Consider the following 13,260-nt stretch of genomic DNA (forward strand, 5'->3'; position numbering starts at 1 on the left):
TACAGAAATCCCTTTTTGAGTTTACATCAGTTGAATGTCAACACAAAGAACTGAAGTTGGAAGTTGGTTGTGACGGGAAGGACTGCAGTTTGGACTTTGCTCTTTATAAAAGCTAACAGAAATGAAATCCTTGCCTGCTCTGACCTCAGTTAATTAGTTTTTCTGGCTTATTTAATTTCTTATGAGACTAAAATGATTACTGTAAACCGTCAGTAAGCAAGTGCTCCAAAAAGGCTTATTGAATTAAAAGTGATGTATGTGTGTGTGTGTGTGTGTGTGTGTGTGTGTATTTCAATCCTGGTGGAGACTTAAACCTGAATACACACCAACTCGTGGGGACTTATGGGGAAACGAGCTTATAAATCATACAGGATGAGTTTTTTGAGAATGTAAAGATGCAGATGGTTTTCTGTGAGGGGTAGGTTTAGGTGTAGGGTGATCGAATATACGGTTTGTACAGTATAAAAACATTACACCTATGGAGTCCCTGCAATGATAGCAATCCAGATGTGTGTGTGTACTGTATTCAGTTTTCAGGGGACTCTCTTCCTCAAGGTTTTATTACTGTGTTGTTTTTTATTGGCAGCTACTTTGGCACATACGTTTTTCCTTAATGATTCATAGACAAAGATAAGAATCACAGTTTCGGCCTTTGTTTTGATAACTCTACCTCATGTTTAAAACTTTACAATGTTTGAGTCTGAAGTGATTTGTATATTATAAATGCATGCAAATAGTAATAGGCAGAAATATCAGTCAGGCAGTGTTTGAGATGGTCAAAAATATTTTAACACATTTGTCGACTGATAGTGGACATTTCCTGTTTAAATTATTTATTTTAATATTATGTAAACAAACAAAAAAATTGTGTGTATATATATATATATATATATATTATTTTTTTCATATGCTTTTAGATATTTGTTCTTATAAAACAGATGATATATATGATTACATTGAAATATTATATTTATACAGTACATACATAGTTATATGTTTATGTACATATATAGTTCATATGCTTTTAGATATTTTTTATTATTTCTTGTCTGTGTTTGATATGTGTATGCACATATACATACACATATCAAGCAGATCACATTTGTAAGAGACAATCCATCTTTGGTTGCTGATTAGATTTTTCTGTGCTTGAGAGTGATTAATGATTTTTTACACTGGTTTTTACACTTTTGAATCGAAACTCAAGACTTTCTCATTCCAGCTAAAATGACATTGTAATTTGTCATACGTGTGACCCTTATCAGAATCAGATGATTCACATTTACAGATAAGGTGTCTAGTCAGCAAGGGACAATGACAGTCTGTGCTTTTCTTCTCTTTTCTTTTTTTCAGGTTTTCTGTGAGAAAAGCTGACATTTGGCTATGAGCAAGTTCTGGTTTAACTTCCCCTTGCCTTTGGCTGCATTATACATCACTTCACTATGTCTAAATCATGCAGGTGTGTAAAATACTATTTATTTACTTATTTAACAGTCTCTTTGAGGGTTTTCTGGGTTAAAGGTCACTTTTCTCTTCACTTTGTGTGGGCTGTATCAAGTTTCAACGGCAGTCTAAGTGTGACCATGTTATGCATAAATTAACCCTGCATATTAAGAAGTTGCACTGGCCTCCCACTCCACTTTATGCAAATTCTAGTGTTGAATAATACTGGAGCTGAGATTCATTTCAATGCATTTGCATGTGCATTTCAGATTTCAGAAAGCAGAAGATGTAGCGTGCATAAAACTATAAGGTCATTCATTATCTGTGAGCGTGATCTGCTAAATATTAAATGCACTAAAATTACAAAGCATGAAAAGGTGTGGTTTTTGACCATACATGGATGCTCTCACAGAGTTTTAACCCAGCATGTTGCTCAACACATTCATGCTTTGACTGTTTTTATTCCAGCTGATGGACGATCTGTAAATTGCACAGATGCTCCCTGTGTTTTGTGTGAATGTGCAATACTTACAGTTATCTGACACATTCTGCTGCTTGTTGCTAAGAACAAGAACAACCTGACAATCTGTAGCATTCCTTCAAAAATAAATCAAATGAATAAATTGCAGAAGCACCTAGCAAAGACTGCTCATCTGTACTCAAAGCTGTTTTTTGGTGATTTTGAGACTCAGAGATTGTGACAGGAGCATCGGAGGACAGTGCATCTCATCCGTTCACGTTGCATAGATCACCTAATTGCTGTTTATGGCATCATGTCTTTTTATTCAGCCACTCAGCTTCTGATGACAGTAAACTTGTTTTTGGTAACATTTGTGTGACCTTAACGGCTGTGGCCTTTTGTCAAATTATAAAATCACAACATTCTAATAAATTTGGTAAGGTTCTATCAAAACGTATTTAAAAAATGTTTTTATAACTTAACACGAACGTTAGCACAATGTTTGTAGAACATAATTGTTAGCTTGGAAGATTCTCTTATATCTTATGTATATTATTTATACATCATTCTTTTTTTTCATGTTGCTACTTGTTTCAGAATGTTCAGAAAACATTCAAAAGTAACGTTCCCATAATCTTTGCAAAATTATAAAATAGAATGTTCCCTTTGTATAAACAAGAAAAAAAAACATTTAATGAAAATCTGGACATTTAGAACATTGAGAAAACATTCAGAAATAGTGTTCATACACCCTAATTGAAACATTAATAAAAACTTGGTAGCACTTTATTTTACAGTCCTGTTCCTCATGTACATACTATCTACTTATTATAGTAATTACAATAACTATGTAATAACTAGGTACTAACCCTGAACCTACCCCTAAACCTAACCCTACCCCATGTAGTTACCTTGTATTACCAGAACTTTCTTAAATACATAAATACCATAAGTACATGTTAGTACATGTACTGTAAAATAAAGTGCAACAAAAAACTTCTTAGAACATATTTTTGTTTGACAAGGTTCAGCACAAAAATGTGTGTTATTCACAGACAACTCTTTTCATAGGCTTAATATAGAATGTTTCACATTTACTGCAGTATTCCACCTAGTGCAGTTACTGCTATGTTATTACGCCTGTGAAAAATTATCTAGTGATCGGGGCTCAGGTAATTCATCAAATAATGGAGAAGAGAGCTACAACCAACCATATATCCAGATTCAGCATGTTGTCAAGTGCACTTTCAGCATTTAAAGAGCGATGGATGGTGTCTGGATCATTGTGGTAGAGTGATGCATGCAGACTGTCACAAGCTGCACTGTACAGCATCATCCTCCACATTCTAGCACTCAGAACTGGCAAGATTGGAAATAGCACACAATGATCTATCACAGACACACTATCACAGACAGAACAGAATGTGCAAATAAACGGCACTATTAGCAGCCATGATTCATTTGAGCAAATTCTCCTCTTGATCTGTTTTTGATAGTGCACATCATAGAAACAGGACTATTTGTGCACTTTTGAAATAAATGTCATGCCACTTCTTCCTCTGACCAATTATTGAAATTCAGCTGCAAAAAAAAAAAAAAAAAAGTTTCTTCAGAAATCATTATGGCATCACAACTATGAGCACATGACCACATATCAACATATTCATCAGTGTTCAACAACTTGGAAGTTTCAGTGATATGCATCTCTCATGCAAACAGTTTAGTCAATCATAAAAGTTGAAAAACCAGCTTGTACAGATGGCATTCACAATGTTTTTCGTGCATGAAACCTTGGCTTCCAAATAAAGCATAGAATACGGGCTCTTTAAATCAATAAATGTTTTACAGCAGTGGTTCTCAAATGGTGAGTAACAGATCAGTTCTGATAGGAATTTTTTTTTGATTGCAAATAATAAAATGCAACACATCATATAATCATGAGTAGTAAATAGCACAATAAAAATGCTTACTGGCTTTAAGCAAAGTAGATGAGAACCACTGATTTGAATTATTGTATAGAGGGAAAAATTCTATTCAATAAGACATTTTCTGAGTTGGACAAGACAGGTGTTTGTAAAACAAATGATCATTATTCCGTATCTCTCTGTGTGAACCTTTAGCTTTGGCGGTACAGGTGACATCCACAGGACCACAGACGGTGAAGAAAGCTCAGGGGGAGAGTGTTACTCTGGGCTGCACATACAGCTTGGACGCCTCAGATGTCGGAGACCTGGACATTGAGTGGACACTCGTCAGTCAAGACATGACCCAGAAAGATGAGCTGGTGAGAGCGTGCTGAGGAAACAGAATGCAGTTTAAAGCACATCTTGTATTGTATTGGTTTGTTACTGGCATCTTTAAGAATAGTAAAAATGAAAATGGATCTGAAAGTTTTTCGAAAGCATCAGAATACGCTTAAAATACACTTCTTAAGATGTTTCTCAGTAGGCATGAGGGTAATTGGCTTATTTTAATTATTTCAGATTACATATCAGATTAAATAAAATACAAAAAATTAGCAAATAGGGTTATTTACCATTTCATGCTGATTTTTAAGTTACAATAACAACAACAACAAAATCGAAATATTAATAATAGTATCTTAATCATTCTAAAATAACACTGACTGGTACTAAATGGTGATGGCACTAAAATAACACTAATATCATAAGAGAGACTGGATTATTTGTCACACCTGCATGACTGTTTAAGATGAACTGACGCATGCGGTGCAGCTTTTCTTTACGTAGCATCTGGTGTTTTTGATAAGACAAGAATGTAGGAATGTGTTCTCAGCTCAATGGAGATCACAGTCTCCACCTCATCAATCATATCATCTTGATGGATTTTGTAATTTCCTCCCATTTCTACCTCGTCCAAACCGCTTAACCCCAGGTTTTCCAGAGATGTGTGTGGAGATTATGAGAAATCCATGTGTAAGACTTCATCTTAATGACGGCAGGTGGTTAGACCGGTTACATTAGATAAGACTCACTGAGCTAGGTTTTTCTGTCTGACAGATCTTATCCTACACTGGAGGGAAACAGTACCAGCTAGGAAACCCAGACTTGATGAGTCGCTTGAAGTTTGCTGGCGACCCGAGCCTAGGCGACGCCACGGTCAGCATTTCCAGCGTCAAAGTCTCGGACACCGCCACGTACCAGTGCAAAGTGAAGAAAGCACCAGGCATCGATTCGAGGAAACTCACTTTAGTAGTGCTGGGTGAGGATGTGCTCTTTCTGTGACTGCTGACCAGTTCTGACACTCTTATCAAGCTGCAGGTTTCTGTTTTACCGGTTCTCTCCAACTTTAGCCTGCATCTTTCCTCGAGTTGCTCTCGATGGCATGACTGGAATGGTAGGTGGAGTGGATGCTTGTTGTTCACATCTGCTTTCTGTTTTCTTCTGGCAACCTCAGCCCGACCCCACCGCCTCCTGTCTACAGACTCGATGATTTACACCCTCTTGTAAAACTTTGGCTCAGTGCTGGAGCCTTTAAGGTTGCAGTGTAATTATGGTTTTTTGAGTTTTACATTAGTTTGTTTCTATTTGATTTTAATTTTATTTTTCTTCCAAATTTTCTGGTTTAGTATTTTTTTTTCAAGCTATTCTAGTTTCAGTTTAGTGTTGTACACACACACACACACAGAGAGAGAGAGAGAGAGAGAGAGAGAGAGAAAGAGTGGGTATAGGAAATAAATCACCCCCCTTTAAAATAATAACATTTTGTTGGTTTGCAGCCATAAATAAAGACGGACACAGTTTTTGTTTTATCTAGCTGTATTTATTCAGTGTAACCTAACATCCAAGCGAAAGATATAACACCAACATGTCAGAAGAAAAAAAAAAAAAAAAAAAAAAAAAAAAAAAAAAAACAGAATCACCGAGTTGGAAAAAGGATCATCCGCTTGTGTCAGTATTTTGTTGTATCACTTTTGCTTTAATTAAAGCCTTTAATCTGTTGGGATTTGTCTCTGTCTCTACTAACTTTGCACATCTAGACCAGGGGTGGTCCTGGAGGGCCGATGTCCTGCAGAGTTTAGCTCCAACCTGCCTCAACACACCTGCCTGGAAGTTTCTAAAACCCTCTAATCTTTCACATGAAATGAGAGTTTCATTTAAAAAAAAAACAAGACGCTCTGCATTAACAGGTGACAGCAGGTTGCGAGTGTGGGAACGAATGTCCCCACCAGTACTGGAAAGTCGTTCACTGGGCACAGAGGTAGATTTTTGCCATTTCAGCCAGCAGTGGAAATCGCTGCTGGTTTGTCTTATATTTTATTCTTATATTTATATTTGTACACAACATTATCCCGGAGATATTTTGACTGTGCCTTGCCACCCATAGTTGATTGTTTGCTTCAGTTGCACTACCAAGGACCGAAATGGTCCAGGAAAGCTCTTTTCATACTGGAACTAATCAAAATGAGCACAGCTGATCACAGATGAAAGTCAAATGGCTTTGTGTGCCATTGAGAATGTGATTAGCTTTTTCTACATGTTGGTGTTATATCTTTCACTTGGATGTTATAAGTTGCACTGAGCAAATACAGTAAATACAGCTGGATAAAAGAAATACTGTGTCCGTTGCAACAAATTGTGATTATTTTAAAATGGGGGGTGATGATTTTCTATACCCACTTTGTGTGTGTGTGTGTGTGTGTGTGTGTGTGTGTGTGCTTGCGTGTGAATTTACAGTTTTTGCACTTTTTATGGCTTTTTAGAGACATTTAGAGTTCAGATCTGAAATCAAAAAATAATGAATGATCTTTTTTAATTAATAGATAATTTTTGAGCCATGTAAAATTATTTTAAGCTTTTGTTTCCACTTAAAAAATTATTTAAAATAATAACAATGTTTATATTTTCTGTATTTATTTGTTAAAAAAAATGGTTGTTTGTTTCTCTGGATTATTTACTTCAATATTATATTATATTATATTATATTATATTATATTATATTATATTATATTATATTATATTATATTAGTATATTTCAGTTGGCTTTTATTACAACTAAAGTTTTTTATGGTTTTAGTGTACAATATATTGAACATTTGAATATTCCTGGTCCTTCCTTCCTTTTGCGATTTATGAGATATGAGATATGAGTGTCAACATGAAAGTGCAACCTATACTGTATTTAATTTATGACTCATTTCTATGTAAACCTTATTATGAGTAGAACTTGATTTTTTTCTGAGGAATGAATTAGATGGTTAAAAACAGAAGCTGTACACAAGAATGCAGTCAGACCTGCATGTGAGGTTAAAGAATGTGTGTCAAATGTCATAAAGGTAATGCATCAGCCATGTGATTTCGTCCATGACTTCTGATTGTTTTTCTTTTGGTTTCCTTCAGTACGACCATCGCCCCCTAAATGTTGGGTGGAAGGTAGCGAGGAGAAGGGTGGGACCGTTTCGCTCCGCTGCAAATCTTCCCAGGGTTCATCTCCTCTAAAATATGCATGGACCAAAGAAAGTGGAAACCTGCCACCAACTGCAACACAGAGTGAGTTCCCCCCGGTGCACACAGGTCTAGTGCAACTCTACTCAGTAAATATTCAAGTGCAAGTTTAATATTTGATACCGCTTGAATAACCTGTAGCTTCAGGCCTGTGTTGTCAAGTCACATACAGCTGCTGTAGACAACAACAAAAAAAAAGACAAAAAAATTGTTGAGCCTCATAGCAACCAAACAAGTTTTAGTGTGCAACCTGTAGTACACGAGACTGCAGGGTCTTTTGCAGGTCTGCACATTCTAAAAGACTCTTTTGTTTGAAGATCCCCAGACTGGAGAGCTGCTAATCGGAAATCACAGTGAGAGCTACACAGGGAGGTACCTTTGTGAGGTCAGCAATGAAGTAGGCACTGAACGATGCACATACGCCCTTCAAGCATATAACCGTAAGTATGGGTGCATCCGGAATGTATTTGCAAACCTAAGCTTCCCTTAATGTCTGAATCTCAGTGCATCAGACAATAACATGTCAAATTGAAAGACAGAAAGACAGCACAGATGTTTCACAAAAAGACTAAGTATCAAAGAGGTAACTCGAGAGTGAGAGTGAACTAACTCCAGGGAAGGGTTTAAGTAGCCTAATGTTAGTGTGGTCACACCATAAAGCCGTCTTTTTTGTCTGTACCACATATGGGTGTCATGTCATGCAATATTTTTAATACGGCTGAAAGTTATTAGGTTGTTCAAACAGCAAATGAATTATATTCAGAAAGCGAGAGTAGAACATTTACATTATCAAAGCACGTCATCACTAACTTCATTTCAGAGTTAAGTCATTCTCAGAATACTCCTGTTATAATAAATAAAGCTGTTTACACTGTGAAATGAATTTCTTGCTTACATGGTACATACTGTACATTTGCTTTATGATGAGAAAATTGAAGCTAAGCTAAGCTAAACAGAATCGTGTGTGATCGGTCATGTGCAACGCTGTAAAAACGACTAAAAGGAAATTAGCAGAACTAAATTTAATGCCGCATTTCATTTTCACTTTATTTGCGACAGCGGTAATATATGTTTATACCTTGAAGTGTTTTTTTTTTACCAATTTGGTGATCAAAATTCCCACCAAAATGTGGTGATTCAAATGCTAGGTTGGTGAAAAGAAAAGATCCAGAGACTTTTGACAGGCAGATGCCAATTAGACATGTTTATTTATAATATTATTTTATCTATTAGGCTATATAAATGGTTTAAGTGTCCAAATACTTACATAAATCATTTGTAAGTAAGTCTCTTTATGCTTATTGAACATATGGAGAAAGTTGGAAGAAATGGAGAAAGTCAAAAGATCCAGTCATTCTCTCATTTCTGTGCAGCGTTCATACCTCAACTGCAGTAGCATATCTCTGTATAAAGGCCATTATGCATTATGTGTCCTTGAATGAAATACGCAGACTCACTCAATGGAGGATTTTGTGTTAACATATTCTTTTTATAAACACATTTATTCTCCAGATAATTTTTATAAGATTAATGATTTTGTGAAACCTCAGCTGCACTTTCAGATTAAATGTATCTCAGGTTAAGAGTGAGCCACTATCTACATAATCAGCTGTGTTTTATCTGAATCTTTTATCTCTAGCAACCAATAAAGTGGGAGTGATTGTGGGAGCTGTGATTGGTGCATTGCTGTTGTTTCTCCTCCTCCTTTTCCTGATCTGGCTCCTGATTTGCTGTTGCTACAAGAGGCGCTATGAAAAAGAGCGTGCCAACGAGATCAGGTGAGATACTGCTGGTTTATTATAAAGTGGAAAATAATGAAGCCGAAGTAGTGACAGATCTTTCTTCCATATTGGGATGTAATATGAAGCCCTGTAAATGGCATACAGGAAAAAAAAAAAAAAAAAAAAAACTTGTTTTTGTATATCATGGCCACATTGTACTAATTTGTTTCCTTATTTCAGTCAATTAAACATGGGCATGTCATATGAAAACAAGAAAACTAATTCATATGAGTTTGGAACAAATTCTTAATTTCTGACCATGATTTAGCTCAAAGAAGATAATTAATTGTTTATATGAGGAAACTAATTCTCAGCCATGATAAATATGTTTCTATCTGCATGTATCGGTTGTTGATTCAATGTTGAAATGTGGGTGTTGCATTTAAAAATGGAGGCAGATGAAAGCGAGCTTGTGTGAGGTGTGGGTGAATGGAGAATGATTGGAGAAGTCTGGCTTATGTCACCATATGTCGTTTTCACCAGAAGGTCCGGTTATATAGGCTATACTTTTTAATTATGAGCAGTGAGAACATGCATTATAAATGCCTTTGCTGTCTCTGTTCCAGAATATTAAGACAAGACACCACAGGTGAATAGAGTCAAATTTGAACTAATTGACATTACCATACTTCACAAAATGATTAATCATATGGAGATTAAGACTACTGTTTTGTATGACAAGTTTCTGAAATCTTATTTTTAAATATGCAAATATAGATAAAAAAAAAGTTTGGTCAATGTAAGTGCTGCTAAAACGTTAATTTCTGGCTCAGTGCATGAGAAAAAACTCATTTGGATTGACTTTTAACGATACATATTAAAACTGAAACATTTTAGCAAAAGGTTAATGTTTAAATGGATATATATTCCATGTCTCCTGAAATGCAAAAACTCTTTGCTAGTGTTGTGTTGACAAATTAATATCTGGTAAAAATTTGGAAGGATTCCTCCAACCAACCACATACAAAAAATTCCTTGGTTCTGTACGAAAAAATGATGAAAATGATCAACTTTGGGGCAATATTCTTTGTACAACATAAAAACTTTATTTCCATTTCTAAGTTCAGTTGTGGCTTGAAATTTATGTATAATCGACTTGGTTGTACAAGTCATTTCAACTCAATTGACATTAAACCAATTTCCATGTTTTTTATTTATTTTTTGGAAATTGCATTCAAAGTCTATTTGGCTGAAAAACCTGAGAGGTTTAATGGGCTTAACACTGGCATAGTGTCTCTCTACATGCTCGATAGTTTCCCTTCAGGAGCAGAAGTACATGTTTAGCTAATAGTTGAAGAATGTCTCGCAACCAATCATGGGTAAATACCTTTCTGACTTATCAGCAACACTGGTGATTCATTAACAACAACCACACCCAATAATGATTCTCTCAACTGGATTAGTCCCAAATATGTATGTCTCCTTTTTCTACTTCGGGTATAAATATATTTGGCTAGCATCAAGTGACATGTTACTTTCCTCTACCGTATTTTAGGGAGGATGTTCCAGCTCCCGAGAGTCGCCCGGGAAGCCGTTACTCCAGCTTCCATTCTGCACAGAATTATTACGGCCATCAGGGGATCCATTACATCTCGGTTGGCAAAGCTGATGTCACACAGGCCGAATCTGGTCCCAGCAGTACCCAAACCGAACGCAGCAGAATCCAAAGGGAAGCCAACATGCTTGCGTCTGATCACAGGCCTTCGCTCAGATACGACAGCAAATATGGATACGCCGTATAACCACCAACGTCCTGCCAGTGGACATGGCACTCAAAAGATGCAATACTGCGCAAGACCATGGCAAGATTCGAGGGCATTAAAACTGCACAGTATATTCACATTTGTTCTGGATCGAGATCTGCTAATATATATGTATAGTTATGTTGATGTATTTTTGTATGATTGTTTTATAAACATCTAGGTGAAATGTGGTCATGGTAATTGAAATATATTAACTAACAAGCCTTTTAACTTCTTTATAACAATAAATTCAGCCTTTTAAGATTGATAGTAAGAGAGTAAACATCATATGAGTGCTTTACAAGGGTGATTGTGCCAAAAAAAATCGAATTACATTTTTAAAATTATACAAAATTATTTTTATTTGAATATTTTTGTTTTTTTTAAATGGTCAGAATTTGAGTATGAAAAATAATAATAATAACTAAATTAATCATGCCGCCAAATTTTGTATTAAGAGAGGTTCCTATCATCAGAGCAGCTTCGAGGACCTGACTGCACAGGACATGCTTTTTGAGTTCAAAATAGCCAGATGTGGTGAAACGATACGACATGTCCTGGTCCTGTTCCCTCAAGTCAATTTTATTTATATAGCACTCTTCACAATGGACAACGTTTCAAAGCATCTTTGCAGGAAAACATTGCAATAATAATGCCCAAAATTCCATAAGGTCCTCATTTGAAAGTTCAATTAAAAGAAAATGTTGTCTTAGTCTATTTTTTCTGTAAAAGCCAGTGAGCAAGCCAACGGCAAGGAAACTGAAAACTTCACAAAGTGTCAGGAGTAGAGCAAAAGCAAAATCCCTGGGAGAAACCTCAACTTTCCTGTCAGTTCTCCACAATCCTAAAACATCTTTAAAAATATCCTAAAAAACGGTTACTGTGGTATAGACATTGAAAAGCAGCAAGAGGCCCAAGTTTGTTTAAACTAAGTATTTAAATAAAACACACAAATGCCGCATTTCCACCGAAATTACCCGGAACATTTGTACCAGGAACTTTTTTTCCCAGGAACTTTTAAACATAATAACAGCTGCAGAAATGTACTTAGTTCAGGGAAATGTGTATATATATATACAGCCATTACAATGAAACGAAATATTATATAAATTTGCCTTTTTTATTTTCATTTTAACATACAGATAAATTGAAAACAGACCAAAGATAACCTGTTAGTTTTACCCAAAACGAATTATATGTTATGTTTAACCACTAAAGAGACATCAGAGCCAGCGGCACATATCAGAAGGACTAGCCGAGGTGAGGCTGCTCTCGGTGGATAGATGACACAATAACAGTAATATTTTGAAAATTATCTGAATAAATGGTTGTTGAACTCAACCAATACTGCGTGAACTCAACCAATCAGGATGTTTAGCGCTCAAGTTCCGCCCCCGAAAGTTCCGGAACTTTGTAAAAGTACCACCTCGCCAGCAGGAACTTTCTGAGAGGCATTTTTTTTTTACCTGGAACTTTATTTAGTTCCTGGTTCCTGCGGTGGAAACACAGCGAGTACCAGCCCAAAGTCCCTAGTTCCTGGGTAAAGTTCCTGCGGTGGAAACGCCCCCTAAAGGCTAAGTACAACTTATAAAATCGGAAACAAATTTTTAAACACTAGGCATCATACATTCGCCAACTTTGTAAATGGTTACAGACCTGGAACAACTGAGGGGTATTCTTTAGGGTTTTTGTAAAGTTTCCCATACATACGACAATGATCTCAAAACAATCACAGTTCACACGAATCCACAAAAATGACTCTATTATTCATGCCAGCCCAGCAGTCGGCGATGTCACTTATAAATGAAACACTCACCCGCGTAAATACACATTTAAGTACATACTCACAAATAAGTGTGCACGTGACATTGGTGTTATCACAAATTTGCGTTTTTGCAAGTTTCAGAAACTTGCATTTTGAAAACTGTTTTCAAATGTTTGCATTTTCTGGCCGCCGAAACTTCATTACTGTTTCAATGATTGGCCGAAATATATAAAAAGTTTTTAGTTGCACATCTTCATTCTCCAGTTTGCAACGGTGTGTTAATATAGTGTCACTAGTATACTATTACAGTCTTTAAAAATATATTAAATTAAAATGTTATGTTGTTTTGAATTCAATTGTAGTTTTTTAGTTTTTTTGTCATTTTGTGTCGTGTCATTTTTACGTTTAAAAAAAATATATAAAATATAGTTTTTGCAATTTTTTTATTTATTATTATAGTTTTATATATTTATGTACTTTAGATTGACTTAAAGTTAAACTAAATGAAAATTTGAAATATTGCCTTGGCAGACAGCTGAAATAACTTTTATATAAGTAACGTTTTATATGTATTTCAATTTAATTAACAATAATAATCCAGCTC

General features: G+C 35.7%; 1 protein-coding gene across 1 annotated transcript; it reads left to right on the top strand.

Moving 5' to 3' along the window:
* The first annotated feature begins 1,383 nt into the window (after nt 1-1,383).
* On the top strand, nt 1,384-11,216 carry LOC113097023 (coxsackievirus and adenovirus receptor homolog). Its single transcript, XM_026262256.1, has 7 exons — nt 1,384-1,459; nt 4,024-4,187; nt 4,924-5,125; nt 7,264-7,413; nt 7,686-7,808; nt 9,008-9,146; nt 10,645-11,216. The coding sequence occupies exons 1-7, from the start codon at nt 1,384-1,386 to the stop codon at nt 10,889-10,891; spliced, it is 1,101 nt and encodes a 366-aa protein (XP_026118041.1). The 3' UTR covers nt 10,892-11,216.
* The last annotated feature ends 2,044 nt before the right edge of the window (nt 11,217-13,260 follow it).

Source organism: Carassius auratus, unplaced genomic scaffold, assembly GCF_003368295.1.
Source record: "Carassius auratus strain Wakin unplaced genomic scaffold, ASM336829v1 scaf_tig00216070, whole genome shotgun sequence".
Lineage (NCBI taxonomy): Eukaryota > Metazoa > Chordata > Actinopteri > Cypriniformes > Cyprinidae > Carassius > Carassius auratus.

What these genes read in the sequence shown, in the direction of transcription:
- LOC113097023 (XM_026262256.1), top strand. Translation starts at nt 1,384, where the DNA reads ATGAGCAAGTTCTGGTTTAACTTCCCCTTGCCTTTGGCTGCATTATAC. An exon ending in ACTATGTCTAAATCATGCAG is followed by an intron (nt 1,460 to 4,023) that starts GTGTGTAAAATA and finishes GTGAACCTTTAG; the next exon opens with CTTTGGCGGTACAGGTGACA. An exon ending in TGACCCAGAAAGATGAGCTG is followed by an intron (nt 4,188 to 4,923) that starts GTGAGAGCGTGC and finishes TCTGTCTGACAG; the next exon opens with ATCTTATCCTACACTGGAGG.